The sequence below is a fragment of the Cinclus cinclus genome, chromosome 19 (genome assembly GCF_963662255.1).
Source record: "Cinclus cinclus chromosome 19, bCinCin1.1, whole genome shotgun sequence".
NCBI classification, from domain to species: domain Eukaryota; kingdom Metazoa; phylum Chordata; class Aves; order Passeriformes; family Cinclidae; genus Cinclus; species Cinclus cinclus.
Genome location: NC_085064.1, coordinates 189,113 through 207,416, shown reverse-complemented (window position 1 = coordinate 207,416; position 18,304 = coordinate 189,113). Strand labels below are relative to the sequence as shown.

Here is an 18,304-nt window from a genome sequence, read left to right as displayed (position 1 = left end):
TCAAAGATGGGTGGCAAACTCTGATTCAACAGAAAGACTGTTAAAATTTCTTCCTGACTAAAGAAGTCTAAATATTTTCTAAGAAATTAAATCTTAGAAAAACATACAGAGGAAATCCATGAAAGAGTATGTTTTTCCAAAGCACAGAAAAAGACACAGCATTCTTCTGCTCGCAGAAATCATCTGCTGCATGAAGCAGTCAAAGATCTTTCAGGTTTGATCCTAAGGTACAATTTTTACAACCTTTATTTAACTCATGTACGATATAAATATTTGTACATGACACCTCAGGCGTTACAGATAAATACCTCTATTCATGTTTTATTTTAACGCAACTTAAAATAATGCAATGCTACAAAACTATTTCTGATCACAGAAAACTGTATTAAATCCCAACATAACTGCAAGCTAATCAGACAAAAGGAGTGACACAGTCTTTGTAAACATAGCTGCATACCTTCTAAACCAATCCTACCTGACCAAGCCGAACAAACTCTGCCTGTCGAGCTTCCTCTTTTTTCCGTGTTGATTTTGAGGACTCTGGTAACACATCGCTGAAGGATCTTCTATTAAGCATGTTCTAAAACAGAAAATGTTTCTAACTGCCACGTTTCTTGGAGAAGAGACACTGCAACTCTTCCACTCCTTGAGAGCTTTACCTTACAACTTGTCATAGTTTACCACTGTCATGTTCTGTACAATCATACCACATGAATATGTGAAAGAATATATGCAAAAGAGAAGTTCAAGCAGATCTATATAGATAAAAGAAACAAACATTGCTGGAAGAAATAGCACCTTCTTAGTTTTAAAAGTACTGAACTTATTTTTAGTTAGTTAAGAATCACCTTAAGAGTAAGTTTTCATCATCTAAAATAAAGGTACTTCATAGCTACCCAGGGGTAAAATCATCCAAATTTACACATAACAGAAAAAAATGCAGATTTTATGGTGATGAGATATACTACTAATGCCTGTAGTATCTAAATTCCTTTGCCACAGGTAAGCTTGCACAAAGAATGGCATTGTTATGGTTCTCCTCACACCTGGTGAAGAGTCCTGTCCAGAAAGGACTGTCCGTCAGCTTTCATATAACTGTAAAGTAAGTTATACGACAATTGTTATGTAGTTCAGTCATACGCAATTCAGTGCTCATGAGGATTACAATCCTGTAAAGTAACAGAACATTCAAGCTACTAGTTAGAACAGGATAGTACACGTGAGGGATGCAGAAACTTCTGACTTACATTTCCCTTGTGTAGGTCAGGACTCATGTCTTGGTATAAAGAGCGGATCAGCATGTCTAGAGTGCGCTGACGTTTCTGAGAAAATGTTGGTGTTTCCAAGGTGGCTTTTTCACCATTTATTACTAAAAGATTATGGAAAGAAGATATATTATGTAAATGGACTTCAACAGTCTCCACCGATTCTAGTTGGCCTCTGTACCAAAACACCTGCTCTGCCCTTATTAGTTTAGAATTGCTTCCTTTTTGCCTTTTTTAAGTGAGTAACTTTCCCTTAAGTTACAGGAAAAAAAATTAGTAGTAGAAGAATTGCACAAGGCATCAGAATAAATACCTAACTAATAAAAAAATCTACAGACCAACTACCAGTCAATCTAAGTACTAGATAACCTAAATAGACAAAATAAGCTACCAAGCTCCTGTCAGGAAACCGTCTAATTGTAATCATCATGATCCATTCTCCAAGATTTCTTTCTTGCTGATTTAGAAGGGCAAATATGGGTCATTGAAAACTGGAACTGAATGATTACAGAATTAAAAAGTGCTGCATAGGTGTCCTTCAGCACCTTTAAGAACACATTCAGAAAAGCTGCTATTTTCAGGTTTTCAGTGCTACTAAATTTACACCTTCTATGACTAAATAATGAACAACATTATAAATTCTTTCAGATCTCCCTTTACAAAAATGCAAAGCTGAATATGGCTGCACATTCAGCAAATGCAAAAATCAGCCTCTGTCTAGTAGCCTGAGATAAAGATTTTTTGTTAATCTGACTGTAACAGTTTGATGGAACTGTCATCCCACCTATGATACAGATATGAAAAGAATAATTGTATACAGATCAGCAGAATCCACAAGAAAATGTGTATACATTTTAAGCATCATGAATTTTAATTTGTGAGCACAATTACTAAAAGAGTGTAGCAAAAGAAAAAGCGACTTACATTTCACCAACACAAAATTCCTGAATTCCTGGTGATCTGTAAACACAGGTGGGGATGGAAGGGGAGGCCCAAAGAGAGGAACACTTTCTTCTGAAAATATTTTCAGCCTATTGAAAGTACAAATCTTTATGTACATTGAAAGTCACATTCAAACCCTACCCTTTTTATAGATGCTAATCAGAACTGAAGGGAAAAAAATGGAAACTGTTATCTGGGTATGACTTATCTAAGAATTTCAAAGGGTCTAACAAAAAAAAAGATTCACTTAGAATGAATCACTTCCTTTTTCACTTTGCTCAACAGAGCAAAATTGTTTCCTTTACATAAACTAACACTGGGACACGGAATTAGAACTTTGCAGTTCTACTCATACAGCAATGTTTTTAGTGGCATTACCAAAATAAGTCCTGTTCAAAAAAGCTGTAAAATAACAGATCTTCACCTACAAAGTATATTTGTCTTACAGATTTCCATGTTGCCTATGCATTCACCTATGATTCTTTCAAAGTAACAATGGCTTACAACATATGAATCTGCAGCTTGAGAACAGAAAATTCATTTTCACTGAGGATGACAGAGTCAAAATAACTTCTGTGACAGCTGGACCTGCTGAGCTCTTCTGATCCCTAGGGAATCCAGCATAGCAATAATGAAAGGACGATACAAAACCCTTGCCTATTTGTTCATCCGGCCATAGCTTCTTTAAGATAAGTAATCATTCTTAGCTATTTCAAGTGTTACTTTGCCGACAAGTCTTCCAAGTGGCATGTGCATATGAAACAGGGGACAGAAAGTGGCAAAATTATAGATTCAACTCATATCTGCTGTTTTAGAAACCAGTCAGAATTTGCTTTCTCAAAAAACCAGCAGTGACTGACTGATACTGATACAATGCTTTCATATGGTCTTTTTTCCTGAAAGCTTAGAACCTACATACAGTGTGAAATGCAGTACTACGTTTGCATGAATACTGATCATCCTAATACTCATTTCACATATTTGAAATACAGTTTCATAGATGCCCTATGTCCCTTTCATTTCATCCAGGTAAAACAGCAACCATTTATAACTACAAAAGGTGTGAAATGCTCCTTGACTAGATCGGAATGAATTAAGATAGGGAAAGTCATAACAAAACTGACTAAAAAATAGACTTCTTGAGTGATGTAAAATACAAAGGTATTCTAAGCAGAAATTCAGTGTCAGACCTAATAGAGGCATTGCATTTGAAACAAGGAAAATATGCCTCAAAAGCCTAGAGTACTCCCTGTATCTTTTGACTGAAATTTTGTCCGCTTGGAAGATCATCTTCACACAGATGCAAAAGTAAGAGAAGGAATGAGTTCTGTTCATTCATACGATGAAAGAACAGAAGGAAACACAATTGGGCCAAGCTGAAATACAATGTTCTGAGGTTGTCATACAGGAAAAAAGACTATGTGCTACGGTAAGATGCGTCAAGACTGGCAGAACAAAGCAACTAAAATAAGATGGATTGATCTAATAAAAGCAGCCAGTTACTTCATGCAAGAGAGATAAATCTTATTTACTGCAACTCATGTCCTTCCCCATATAAACACCAATACAAAAAGCATTTTACCCTGGCTAATGTATCTACAGATTATTAGTTGACAATCAGGACAACAATCACTTTGTAAAGGGTAATGAGGGATGTATGCCCAGGTTTCTGTCCCAAATCAAGAAGAGAAAAAGAGAGAAGTAACTGCATTTTCACTGCACATTGGAATCATGAATGCGTTTTGTGCTTCTCACAAACCTGGGAATGCTGAAAAGCACAAGCTATGAGGACAATCAAACATATTTCCAAGAGAAAGCTCGCAAGGTCTTGAAGTAAAATAAAACTATTCCTTTGCTTAACTTCACTACAGACATTTTCCAAAAAAACCTTAGCTATAAAGAGGAGGCAGGGAAAAAAACAATCCCACATACACCAAACGAAGTATCAATCTCTGGTGTTAGATTTAATGGCACGCTGGAGAAATATAGTAATATGTGAAATTCTGGTAGGTTTTCAGCACGTGATGCTCAACTATACAAGTACTCTGTTAAAATCCCTAAAAATGAACTAGCTTGCTCAGCTACAGCAAAACTGCCATTTGTAAGGACTTGTAGCCCATGGCTATCACAACATCACGTACATTAGTTAACTTTCATCATCAACATAGTTTTACTATTTCATTGATCTCACCAGGTCTGAAAGTTCCAAGCATATCTTTAATTATTTTTTATACTTAATCTACAAATGAGTTTTCAGTTTCCCTGTTAGTTTATGCCTGTTCCAGAATGTAATTTTTCTGATGGTTACAAACATGCTACTTATAGCCAGGTTAGTGACACCTGCATGCAGGTCCATATAGCTCTTCAGTTTCTAGGGCTCATTTGGCTTCCTGACACACAGACAGGTGGACCTGCCTGTATGCCAGAAAGTTTTCCCATTGCCAAAATGTTTTCCCATGTTCTCTAAACCGTCAGTAAGTCATTGTGAAACTATTTGTTACAATCATCACCTACCTGTAACTATCATTCTGCTTATTGTATCTCACTAAAGCAAAAATATCTGCCATACAATTAAGGAAGTTAATTCAATTCTAATGAAGCTCACTTGTATTTTAAATAAACTTTTCTTCTCCTGCAGTACATTGCAGATTTAATAAAGGAAAAACGTATTAATCAAGTCAATGTAAATATAGAAACAATTCTAGACTACACAGTTTTTACTGTTTATAAAGAAGGTCCTATACAAAAAAATTTATTGATTGATCAACAGTTTTAAAACTCAAGCTACTATCGCAGACACAGCCTAAGACATGCTATAGAAGTTTATTTGTATTTGATATACTTGTGATTAAAAATTCTTCTAGTTGATAAAGCAGCACTGATACAGAACTCTGTTTATATCAAAGCTTCCACTGAAGAAAAGATTCCAATGAAATAATTCAGCCAACAGAATTATAAGAAAGTTGAGAGAATGATTTAAAGTGCAAGTTATACTAAGGCTGATGCTCTACTGAAGAGGTACACGTACGTTGATGGGGTAAACAATTCTTCTTAGTATTTAGGTTCCTTTGATATGCAAAGATTTTTATTATTTTTTCAATCTTTATTCATTCTTCAGAAACCCCTAGCAAGTGGGTTCTGAGGACATTTAGTCTGCCTGACAATTAGGTGTAGAAGTCTTAAGCTTTGTGATAACTTTTTAAAACTCAGCAAGAGAGTATAGATAGAAATTAGTTTTTTCTTTTCATCCATTTTTCCTCATTCCATTCTATGTAGTCTAAAAGATGCCAGGTTGGAGTCTACAGATTATTGCTATTGTGACCCCATGATAATTCCAAGAGATTGGCTGCTGGTTTTTGGAATGATATAGCCTTCAAAGTATTTTCAACCAGAAGTCTGAGAAACACAGGCTATTAAAAAAACTGGAGACTATACAGCTAATGGTCTAAATAAATCTGACAAATACTGAATATTTAAAATACAGAAATATATAAAATAAACAGCATCTAAACACTGAAAGGCAATATTGAGTAAAATGCCAAAAAAATTAATGCCAAAATAATTTACATAACTAAGATAAATAGATTTATGAATTTATATTTTTTGAAAAGGTATAAAATTAAATTTGTGAATTTATACAAATGAATACTTTAAATAAAAATACGATTTAAAACTCACATTCTTGCTTTTACCTCATCTTCTAGTGATTTAAACACAGTTTGATGCTGCAGACTTGGAAACCCCTAGTCAAGCAGCTGAAGGTGAAGAATGCAAGAATGCAACTGTCTTTGTAAAATACTTTTCACTTCCATAAACACCATGCAGGGAGGACTTAGGGCAGAATTAAAATTAATATTGATCTTAAAAAATATTAGAACATGTCAGGAAAAAGATACGTGTAAAATGGGAGCGAATCATGGATGGCTTGAATGCTGGAGAAGACTCTTCACCTTCTTGAAATATGATAGTGACAATGTCATTTCCAATATGTCGCTTCCTTTCTACCTAGAAAAAAAAATGGAAAAGAAAAAAGGGAAAATAGAAAGAAAAGGAAAAAACAAACAAACAAACAAACAAAAAAAAGAGACAGACACAGTGACTTACAAGACATAAATAAGTTATCTCAACAATTCTGTGACAGAATAATAAAACAACATTCCTAAACTCGAAACAGAATAATTACAGTCCGTATGACTGAGGGCAATATAAAATCATTACTTAACTATAAGCAAGTAAACATAGCAATGTCATGGTGCACACAATAAGGCAGGTTCTGGAACAGATATTGCATACGTTTAGAAAAGCACTCGTAGCTTCCATAATTAATATTAATGAATTGGGCATGGAACCTCTAGCATTCCAAAAAAATCCAATCTATTCCTTGAAATAAAAGGACAAAACACTCTCGTGCCGAGTTATTCTTTAAAAAACATATCCTGATTGGCCTCTGTTTTCCTCTGTGATCTTGTCATCATTCAAAGCAAAAAGCATGAGAAAACTGACAGAGAAACAGAAAAAGTAAATTTTAATTATATCATCTAACTGTATTACTGTAAGAATATATAACAAACAATAAACCAAGTAATTTGTAAGTAATTTAGGTAAATTATTATGGACGTATGATGTATAGTAAACACATGTGCCTGTATTTTTTTCATCAGAAATACAAAGAAAGGCTTGAGCAATGAATGACAGCACATTTGAACAAAAACCTACCTAGTTAATCCATGAGAATGTGACAGCACTTCTTTATGGCTACCAACATTAACATGCTCACATGTGAAACTTCTTCCAAGCTACACTAATTGCTACTCAAGCAGGAGTTATGCATTACACATGTGAATATTCCTGCAATTCATACACAGGGCTTATTTCCAGTTTTCCTAAAACCTTTGCTGCAATAATTACAGCAGTGAAGCTCTTCAAGTCATCTAAACACCACACTTACTCAATCAATTGTCAGTGAACCAACTTGTATCTTCTTTACAAGTACCTTTTGTACCTTACTGGAGACGATAGGATGCATTATTTCTAATAAACAACATGAAGTTTTCAGCATTAGGTAGAACATTGAGGAAAAAAGTGCAAAAGTCCCAAGGCTTACATTTCTAAAATATGAACGGACAAGAAATCTTTTATTTCTTATAAAGTTTTGGTCTTTGTGACTTAACAAATAAATAGGGAAACAAAAGAGAAAGAGAGAACCATGTACCTGCTGCTTGTTCTCTCTAGAATATGGCAGCATGGTTGAAACATGGAACATAATTTCATGCCCTTGAAAAACTGTATAGATGGAACAGGTTCCTGTTGTATCATCTACAAGGGAAGACAATATTTTAAGGACAACATTTTAAGACAACATTTTAATGTCCCCTTAAGTTTTCTGAAAATTGAAAGATATTTCAAGTCCTTCTACCAAATCTTCTTTAGTTACCTTTTTTTGTCTGATCTACTTTAGAAAATGTCCACACTGCATGTGGAGTGAGTTTCATGTGAGTCCAAAGCCAAGCTTGCAATTAATCTGCATATTCACACTTAAAATCTAAGACACCTTTCACCTACCATCCTGAAATCACACAGGTCTTCAAGCCACAATGTCCTGCTATCATGAAGCAAGTAACATGTCAGGTTACTTATTGTTCACTTAATTCCAACTTAAAATGAAACTGTTCACCTTGATAATAGATGTCATAACTGCATTCCGTACCAGAAACTTAAGCTGACCTGACTCTTTCCTGGTGAAGTACAGCATTCAGTACCCATACAAGGATGTCTATTTTGGGATTTTTTCATAACTACAAAATATACAATATGCACAATATGCAATAAGAAGAAACGTTTAGAATGCAGCTTCACCCCACCCTTTATTGCTTCAGATGAGTTCTTACTTTTAGTGTCCAGTCCTCCTCTGTAGCCCGACCAGCCTTTCAAAGTAATTGTGTCACCCAAGAGATGCAAAAATCGTTGAAAGCTTTCACTTCCAGTTTCTACGTGTGGGAGGGAGAAATGTTACCAAAAAAGTGCACATGTAGTAACTGAACATGTCTTAAAAATAAGTAAGGAAATAGGTCCTGCTTCCAGGACACAAGTTTCTGCTGAATTAGCTTCTTTTCGTGTCTTTCAAGCCTACTGCCTTTCCAGAAAGAGCATTCCAACCTTGCAGAATAGGCATCACCATTAAAGGTCACATCACATGACCTTCTGCTAACACCAGTGCTGCTCAAGTGCATAGGAGAATGTGATGGTGCTGTAAAAGACTGAAAGAACTACAAGCAGTGAGTTAATGAGTCACCTCCTTCAACTGCTTCTTTTTTCTAAACATTATGTCACACATATTTCTAGAAAAGGGATTTCACTGTCTTTCAAGCTGTAACAGTAGGTTTCCTACGGCAACTTCTTATAGATTTAGAAGGCCCTATGCCACAATTTTTCACCCAACACGTGAAACCCAATGAGTGTCCATATAACCATTACCTCATGCCTTGTTTCCAGCTATAGAATGGATAGATGGATAGATGGATGGATGGATAGATAGATAGACAGATAGATAGATAGATAGCTGTAGACTATCGTCCTTTTTTTTTTTAATTCAGATGAATAAAGCAATTAACTCACCATTACTGAACATTTCATCATCTGTAAGCTGGCCATCCTTAGCATAAAGGACTCCAAATTTAAAATTCACAGATCCCTAAGAAATAAAAACAAATTATCACATACTAAACAGACAATCAAACAGAACACCTAAAAATTTGTTTCCTTTAAGAACTTTTATATATGTATCTTTGTATACATCATACACAACAGAACATACCATCTCCTATATACCATCTCCTACTACAGAGGAGAAAACTTTTTTTTTTTAAACTTTCATAGTATGGCACAAAATTATTAATCTAAGTTGTTGATCTATTATTATGAGATATTAAGTTGGTGGTTAAAGTTATTTTTAATGTCACATCAAAATACAAAGCTGTATTCACTGGACAGGTCTGTGAGCTAGAAGCAGTAAGTTTATATTTACCTCTTGCTCTTCAAGAACCAATAAATCCTGTAAACAAAAACAGTATCTTTAGCACACTCGTATTAAATGAGTATTCTACAAAGCAGTTTAACCAGTATTATGGAAAATCATCATTATTAGCCACTACTGGAAGAAATAAACTAGTAGTACTTATACTTAATTACTTATCTTTCCAGAAAATAAAAAAGAACCAAACAAAAAAGTCACATCCTACCTTTTGTATCTCTGGATGAAAAATTTCCCTTGGGCTCTTCTCAAATTTATCAAGACTCATAGCACTGAAATGCAAATGAAACAGCGATTATTTCTTGTCCATCACTGCAGTTCTACTTAGTACCTGTTCTCCAATTAACTTGAAAAATGTCCCTCTGCTGAAAAAAAGCACTAAGAATTTATCTTCATTATAAATTTTCACTGTGCCTGTTCAAGAACAAACTTTAAAACCATTTTTTGCTGCCTTCAGTGACTAAGACTTGCAAAACTGTTTTCATGGTTTTTATAGGTTTATAATGAAAACCATGGCACTCAAGCTCTGAATTACAGGAAAAGGCATACAGGCAAATATCTAAATTGATAACTTATTTGTAAGTACATACCTTAATATAGATTTCACTGATAATGTTTTTGTGGGACTGTAAGGGAGACATATTTTTTGAGTACCCTGTAAACAAGTAAAGATAGGATATGTTACAGGACATACCAACTTTTTCTGCATATACAAATAAGAATATTATAAAATAATTATAAAATATATAATATAAAACTATAAAAATATAAATATAAAAATATAAAAATATAAAAAAAATTAAGTTAAAAAAAGATAAGAAAACCAAGGTAATTGCACTTAGCTATATTTGCTGCTGATTTAGAGAAAAAAAAAAAGAAGAAGTCATGGATATTGTAAAGGAAAAAAAAAAGCAAATCATGCACGCCTACCAGACAGTTTTAAAACAATTGCTTGGATAAAGGACTCTCATGGAACATTAAGTGGGAAAAAAGTGAAATCAATATCAGAGCTCCCTATTTTCTTACCATTGTACAAGAATATCCTAAAAGCAGTAAAAAGTCATTGCCTAAACTGATCATAGGATGTAATCAAGAACAATTTAGACATAGTTTCTTAAAAAAAACAGCTGTCAGAACAATTAGAAAATATCTGACGTTACAGATTTCTGTCAAAAAGTTTAGTATAACGTTACCTGCAAATTTAGTTTAGTTTTATCTACTATGGTAGAATTATATGCTCTTATTATATAAAAACCAGAAATCTCTAATAAATACTTTAATTCTGGAGAAGGATGAAAAAGCGTACAATAAACATATCCAAAACAAACAAACAAAAGTCAGAACAGCAGTTAACTATTTGTTTCTTACTGTTTTTCTCCAAAGTATTGAATGGTATTGAGGAATACGCTGATTATTTTGGTCAGACAGTACAACAGACAGAAAGAAAGGGTTCTTCTCTGCATCTGTACCTATATAATTCTGATGAACTGTTGGGAGAAAAACAAGCAACAGTATCAACCATAAGGAAGACACATCCACCCACTCATGTGCAGAATCAGAGAGACACAGGTAAATATACACGTTCATACCTAAAAGTATATAACTGTCTGCATAAATAACTATGTACTTATGTACAGATATGTAAAAGAACCACCCCAAGAGATAGGTACAGCTTTCAAAGCCAATAAGTATTCGAAAACATCCCCTTTTTGGCAGCAGGGGTTTCATTACTTACAGACACCCATCCTGTGTTTTCAGGTTAAAAACACATGAAACAAGGACTTGCTTCACACACAGGACAGAAAATGTTTTAATGCTAAATTAACACCATACCTTTTTCCATATTGAAATAATAACAGTTCAAAACTACATTACATTTTCATTGGTCCAAATTCCAATCCACCTGAAAAAAAAATAATTACCTTTCCCTAAAAAGTACTTGAAGTACCATCTTGTATGATACTCTGGGTTTTCCAAATGCACATCCGTTCTGTGCCATGTACCCGGAGTGTAGTCTGTATTCTGAATTAGAATAGGGAGACTGTTACATTAAATACCAAATAAAAAAAAAAACCACAAAATATAGGCAAAAGCAAATAAACACTGGCTGATTCACCCGAAATTTTAGCTGTATACTGCTTTATAAAAGCAAGAATTTTTCTGAAGTCATTTGGCGTTTAGCTGAAATAAAAGTTTCTCCCTCTCATTTACCCTTTTTTCTAATTTCTAAGTAGGCAAGTCTTGTCCTACTGTACCACACTTAAGGGTAATGTCTCAGAATGTCAGTGAAAATAAGGTCTTTCAATGTGGAATTTGAAGACAAACATTTCTAAGACTTAAATAAATTAATGCCTTCGTGTTTCATTTTCTCAGTTCTTCCCAAATTAATCCTCAAAGTCTCCTTGCTTGACCAAAGCATGCTTTGGAAGTTCTTCAGTGTTGTTTCTCATAAATTAGGGTGAAGTCCCAAGCATCCCTCAAGTCCTTTCCTACTATGAATTAACATGTGAAGAGAAAGCCATTCTCTGTATTCATTCTCCACATGGCCGTTCATCACCAACTCTACAAATCTTTCCACAATATGAGCTAATTGGCTTTTGAACTGCATGAAACTGAGCTAAAGACAGAGAAGCAAACATGACTGCCCCAAAGAATCAATGCAGAATAGTTAGATTGCTTTCAACTCTGCAGCCAGTGCTGACGCAAACAGATGATCAGTAGCAGTTTGCTGTTACTATTAATGTGATACACACTTTACCAATATCTTACAAGTATTTCCAGAATATGAGGTCTTCTTTCTTTCAATATTAAGATGGTATTTACACATGAAAATGTTTTGCAGAGGAAGATAAAAAATGAAGGTTAAGTGTCACTGGAGTAGTTCCAGGGATGCACTGTGAGTTTAGCAGCAAGAAAGACGACTGGAATGACTCTCTGAGGCTCCACTCAGCTTCTTTCTTAAAGATAAGCACAGCTGCCAAAAGACAGCTAAGGGTCAAAAAAATGAAGCTGAACCTCCTCACGCCAAGAAGCAATCTTTAAAGCACAGAGGTCAGCTTGAACACCATAGTACCAACAGGACAGCATATATACAGAGAGATGAATTAGACACTGTGAAGTGTCATTCAGAGGTATTTTTCTCCTAATACGATCAAGTGAGCAAAACTGTTGCCAAACGAGACAAAGTGCCAGAATTTTAAAAATCCTCTTCCTTAGTAATTGACTGCAAATACAACCTTTGTAGGTAAAAAATAACTGAAGCCATATCTTTTTTTCAGCTTCCTATGAGTATTTTTGGGCACTTACCTCACTGGAGGAGCCATTTTCCACACGGAACCGTCCAGCTCTTTGAATGGCTCCATCAGCATCACTAGATATAAGCTATAAGAGAGTTTAAACATAGAGATTCTACTTCCAAAAATAGCCATACAATCAGTTATCAAAGCTTACTACAGTTTCTTTTCGTTCCAGGCATCATGACATCCCACAGAGAAGGGATCAATCTAGCTATTATCAAATTGACTAAAGATATTGAATGGCCCAGTAAGAACTCTAACAAGGCATGAATGAGATGCTACTGTGAAAAACACCATGCAAGAAAAGTTAAGTATTAAACTCTTAGAAATCTGAAAGGGCAACAAAAAACTTTAAACATCTGTACTCCAAAAATTACACACTTTCATAAAATGCCAGAATTTTTAAGTAAAACAACCAAGAACAAGACCATTTGTGTGAACTTAACTGTGAATTTATAATTATAAATTACTTTTTCTTTTCCAGCAAAAGACTCTAAGTAGTAGGAACAAAAGAGCCTCTTACCAGAAAACTGTTCACTTACATTTTTGGATTAAAACACCACAACATTTATGTGGAATGTACGGAAAGAAAAGAAAGACACCTAGTGCTCCTGCAACTAGGCCACCAATTTGCACCCAACTGGCATACACTTTAGTAAATATACAACCCAAGAACTTCAGAATTACAACTACAGCTAGTAGAAAACTTGTGATTTCTTGCCATAGTAACAGAGCTGGAGTTCATCTTCTTAACTCCTCTCCACTTCTGCTATCCTACAGTAAATTTACGTAATTTCATTATGACCTTGCAATCAGAATGACACTGTTTTAACTGTTGACATATTTTAAGAGTGAAGAAGAAATTTATATATGAGAAAAAATGAAGTGCAAACTTAATCTTTGAATTTCAAGAAAATGCAGAATAACTGACAGATTCTAGGGAACCATTTTCGAAATCCTAATTCTGACTAGTTCAGTTTGTTTTAAGCCCTCTCCCACTATTACGAGTCACATACATACACAACTATAAACACATGTATGTACACACGTGAGCATGCATACAGTTTATAACTTACATAATTGCAAGTACTTAATTAAATACTACCCTAATACTTTGCCATCTTTAGATTCTAAGAGGAAAAAAGGCTCAATTTCCATTTGGAGGTAAACACAGCATTGACATAACACTTCCTTTCATGTTAAAATGAAATATTAATTAATAACAGAGTAAAAAGATCTCCTATCACAGGTCTGCTGAATATTTACTCAGAAGCCACTTTATCTAAGAGTGTAACTTTCAAGTCCAGCTGAGAAAGCACATTTTCCAAACTAGATCAAATTCTTTTACTCGGAAATGAAAAAGATTAAAGCTCTGCATTATAAGCTGATAAACTTAAGGACAGGCTATATATACTCACAAGCTCCACAGATCCATAATGCTTTCTGCTAAACTCTCCACGTCTGCAGCCCAGATCTTCAGAGACAGAGCTGAAATAGAAGCGCTTCCTCAGTGTACACAAGTCAACCAGAATTACATTTCCAGCAATGCTATACCCTGCCATTAAAAAAATATAACTTCTGCTGAACAAGTTTCACAGCATATAAACTCATTGCTGCAGGGAGCAGTTCTTACAGCGTGCACAATCTCTAGCAGCCATCGCAGTCCAGTTTTCACATTGCTCCCAAAGGACATGTCTGTGTCCTGACTGGAATAAGAAGCTATTATTAAATTAAATACTTAGGCGTGATGCAATCAGAGTTCCAAAGCAGGTAGTGTTCGAAATGTAAACTTAACACCTCAAAGAGGACAACTGCACTGTAAACTCAGTAAGAGCACACTTAGCAGGTTGCTACTGATTCTTTCAGTCTTATTTCATCCTACACACAATGAGAAACTAAACTGGAACTTCAATTTAAGAGCATAAGTAAATAACAGAATTTCAGAGGTTTCCCTCCACCACATTAATGTAAAGATAGCAAACAAAAGTAATCCTAGAACACAAAGTTCAAAATCCACCTGCAATACCAACCTCACAGCATCGTAACACATTATGCACCACTTCTTCACAAACTACATTCCAATAATTTGAAGACAAAGAATGTCTTGCCACAAACGGCACCCTTTGGTATCAGAAGCATTTTTCTGACAGCAGTCTCAATAATTAAAAAAGCAGGAGTATATCTGAGCTAACAATTAAAACAAGACTGCTTTAACATGAATCTTCTCATTTGTGTCCCAATTCAAACTACCTCAAACATACCTAACCTTCAAACACACTAGCGGTCCTTCTAAAAATCAGAATTATACCCAAGAGCTAATCTCTGCTTCTTCTCAACCTAAGTACTTCATATCACACATCACCTGCTTCATATATAGCAATTAAAGCAGAATCTCACACCAACATAAATGCTACAGAAACAACCTGATAAAAATTAGGCATCCTAGCTTCAATTTAGGCACAGGTAAGATTCACATTATCACGCTATTTGCATAAGAGCATATACTCCCTAATGAACATCAGCCTGCATAACTCTTTGGCTCTCCATTACCGCTTACCACCAAGATTTGTACTCAACTCTCTGACATATCCCATCTCCTAGTTTAAAAAATACTCTGTGATTAAAATCAACTGTTCGTATTAATTTGCTTCATTGAATTACAACCTTCCTCAGTCCTGATGTATATAAGGCAAATGGCTTCTCCAGTTATGACACTTTTAGAGTAGTTTTCATCTTACTAAGATGAACTGCCAGCATGGAAGAGGATAGTTATTCAGTGCCACAGATTAACTGGGCTTAATAATTCAAAATTTACTTATATTACAAAGTATTTAAATGCAGATGCAGCTTTATTCACATGAATATAACTAACCGGCTTACATGCATCTGTACAGCGTCTACACAGTACGCTCCACCTCCCTTTCCCATTTGTCTGGAAACACAGGTGCAGTTTTATAAACGAACAGTAACGATGAAGAGGAGAGAGGACTAGCTTCCTCCAGTTTCAACAGAAGCTCCTACAAAAAAAGTCCTGGAAGTTGAACAAGGAAGCACAATCGTATTTGCTAATCTAAACGTAGACGTTTTTAGGATCCTAGTGTCAAATCACAAGTTTTGTTTTTCAGAAGCTGGACACTAGAAAGCACTTTATTTGGGGGTCGGGAAGACAGTGGCAGAAGGTGGTGAGCTTGCAGATTGCACCTGTGTGATCAGAAGGATATAACCCGCATGCCCCTCGGGCTTGCCATTCTCCTTACCATCTATACGTTTACTTGTCAGCATCGGTCAATGTCTTTTCATTTAAGAAAGAGCCACAAGTCCTAACGCAGTCGGCAATCGCGTAATTCCAGTGATATCACAGTGCCATCTGCTTGCGCGAGCGCAGCGCTGAACACGCCGCAAAAGCGACTCTAGGGACGCTGGTCCGACTCCGACCGCAGCACCTGCGGCAGCCCGAGGGAGACGGCCGCAGCTAGGGGTGCTCCTGCTGCTCCGCTAGTCCGAGGGCCAGCCGCCCCACATCGCAGAGCGTTCACCACCGGTCGCCCGGCGGCCCTCCAGCCCCCGGCCCGCAGAGGCAGAGCACCGCCTCCCTCTCCGCCATCTCCGCTCGGCAGCGCGCCGTGCCCCGCCCCACCCGAGATTAGCCCCCGCCTCCGGTACCGCTGAGTGAGGCCGAGGAACCGGCTGGACGCCCCTTCAGCGCTGCTCAGCTCCATGAGGGCGGCCAGAGGTAGGCTTCACCCCTCCAGCGTCGCTCCCGCGGCCCCGTCCCGAGCAGGAGAGGCGCCGGCAGCTCCCCGCGCACATCCCGCTGCCCCGGCGCACGGCCCCGCCAGCCGCTCACACGCCGCGTCGGCCGCTGCGCCGCCGGCAGGGCCCGCCGGGAGTTGTAGTCCCGGGCTGCGAGCCACCGGTCCGCCCCCGCCGCCGGGAGCTGCAGTCCCGCCAAGGGAGCGAACGGATCCTTCGCCCCTGTGCGGGGAGAGCCTTTAGCCAGCGTCGTCCCGCCCGATTATCGGCTTTGTAAACGTCAAGGTAAAACGTCGTTTCAGACATCTGCTGAGAGGTTCCCGTGGAAAGTACACCTATTCGATATGCCTGCGAGTAGCAGAAACTAGTCAGTTCCAAGACAGCCAAGCAGATAGGTCAGATTTGTGCGGAATACCGCTCTCAAGTCCAGACGCAGCACCACAATGATTTCCACTTACACTCCATAACTGAAAGTGAGCTTGCGTGATGACTTGCCTGCCAGATGAAAAGCAAAGGACGGTAAGACACATCTACGCTGGATTGTACTTAATACTGAGAAAAGCCAGCCTCCAGCACCACCCCTAACCCTAACACGACACAGCAGGAGCCAGTAACACCCAGGATGTTTTAAACTGAGATGAGTGTCCCGTACCCTAGGGACAGGGTGGATAAGTGCCAGCTGGGTCACAAACCCTTCTCTCAGAGCAGGGCACTGTTCCTAGGTGCTCCTGAGCACAGCTGGGCTGAAAAACATTCCTGAATGTATCTGCATGGGAAGGACTGGGCTCTGGAGGGGCCACAGCAGGAGTGGCTGAGGGCACTTGGCCTGTAGAGCCCAGGGGAGGCTGGGGTCAGAGCTCCCCGGGGCTGCAGCTCCTCCCGACAGGCAGCTCCAGACTCTGCTCCCTGGGGGAGACAGGGACAGGACCCAGGGGACGGCTGGAGCTGTGTCTGGAGGGGCTTATGTTGGATACCAGTGAAAGGTTCTTCCCCCAGAGTGTGCTGGGCCCTGCCCAGGCTCCCCAGCGAATGGGCACGGCCCCGCAGAGCTCCAGGAGAGTTTGGACAGCGCTGCCGGGGCTGCCCAGGGTGGGATTGTCGGGGTGTCTGTGCAGGGCCAGGGGTTGGACTGGATGGCCCCTGTGGGACCCTGCCAGCTCAGGACGTCCACGCGTGCTCTTTGTGTTGTCAAATTCTGTGTGTAACCAAGTACCTTTCGCTGGTCATTTTGCAGGTTGATCCGATACTCAGAGCTCTGGAGGCAAGACTGAGCACTACTGAGCAACGTGTGGCTGCTGTGCACAGGCTGGGCTGACGGGAAATGCATGTTGAACTGCAGGAGAGTGGCCGGGGTGAAACTTGGCCCTGGAATCATCTGGTGTCTGTGGGGACGTTGCGAAGATGTGCAAGGGCTGCAGGCCACGGGTGGCCTAAGCTGTGGGGGAGCAGTGCTGACCCAGGCTGTGTCCCAGCCAAGGAGGAGTTCTTACGTGCCTCGAGAGGACACCCCGGGGCTTTTTTCCTAATAAGGACTTCTGATCAAGTCAATCTGTAAACTCGTGGCTTAGTGTCAATATTTATTTAAACTTCTGTCTCTGAAAGCAAAGCATTTATCTCCTGTCCTCCCTGACATTCACTGTCTACTGAACTGGGTGTGCATCTTCCTAAGCTAATAAAAAACCTGCCTGTGATTCTGTAATTTCCGGAGGAGCAGCATGAAGTCACTTTTCTTTTTCTTGTCTCCACAGCTTTATCTTTGCTTTTGCTCAAAGACAGGAATGACTCAATAGCTATATGTGGTGAACTGTTATTTTGGTGGGGGTTTTTTGCAAGTTCAGGGCTAAAATATGGTGTAAGAAAAGGCTTTTGTAGCATTAGATAAATGCTTTTCCATGAAGTGTGTAAGGTCAGTTGTTTTACAGTTTCAAGGGGAGGAAACCAAACCAGGCTGATGGCGACGCTCCTTTCAGGAAGGCTTGGCATATATTTGAGCAGTTCATTCCAAATGGGTGCCTTGT

General features: G+C 38.2%; 1 protein-coding gene across 1 annotated transcript in view; it reads right to left on the bottom strand.

Annotated features, from left to right (window-relative positions):
- The window catches only part of GARNL3 (GTPase activating Rap/RanGAP domain like 3), a 29,228-nt gene extending 12,768 nt beyond the window's left edge, over window positions 1–16,460 (bottom strand). Inside the window, exons 1-16 of the mRNA XM_062505457.1 lie at window positions 16,197–16,460; window positions 13,952–14,021; window positions 12,544–12,618; window positions 11,160–11,259; window positions 10,606–10,724; window positions 9,828–9,892; window positions 9,446–9,509; window positions 9,232–9,258; window positions 8,823–8,898; window positions 8,096–8,194; window positions 7,420–7,523; window positions 6,104–6,212; window positions 4,722–4,767; window positions 2,190–2,296; window positions 1,248–1,369; window positions 476–580 (exon numbers count right to left, since the gene is read on the bottom strand). Coding sequence (XP_062361441.1) covers window positions 476–580; window positions 1,248–1,369; window positions 2,190–2,296; window positions 4,722–4,767; window positions 6,104–6,212; window positions 7,420–7,523; window positions 8,096–8,194; window positions 8,823–8,898; window positions 9,232–9,258; window positions 9,446–9,509; window positions 9,828–9,892; window positions 10,606–10,724; window positions 11,160–11,259; window positions 12,544–12,618; window positions 13,952–14,021; window positions 16,197–16,252 — 1,344 coding nt within the window. The 5' untranslated portion in view covers window positions 16,253–16,460. The remainder of the gene's footprint in view (window positions 1–475; window positions 581–1,247; window positions 1,370–2,189; window positions 2,297–4,721; window positions 4,768–6,103; window positions 6,213–7,419; window positions 7,524–8,095; window positions 8,195–8,822; window positions 8,899–9,231; window positions 9,259–9,445; window positions 9,510–9,827; window positions 9,893–10,605; window positions 10,725–11,159; window positions 11,260–12,543; window positions 12,619–13,951; window positions 14,022–16,196) is intronic.
- Window positions 16,461–18,304: the final 1,844 nt, after the last annotated feature.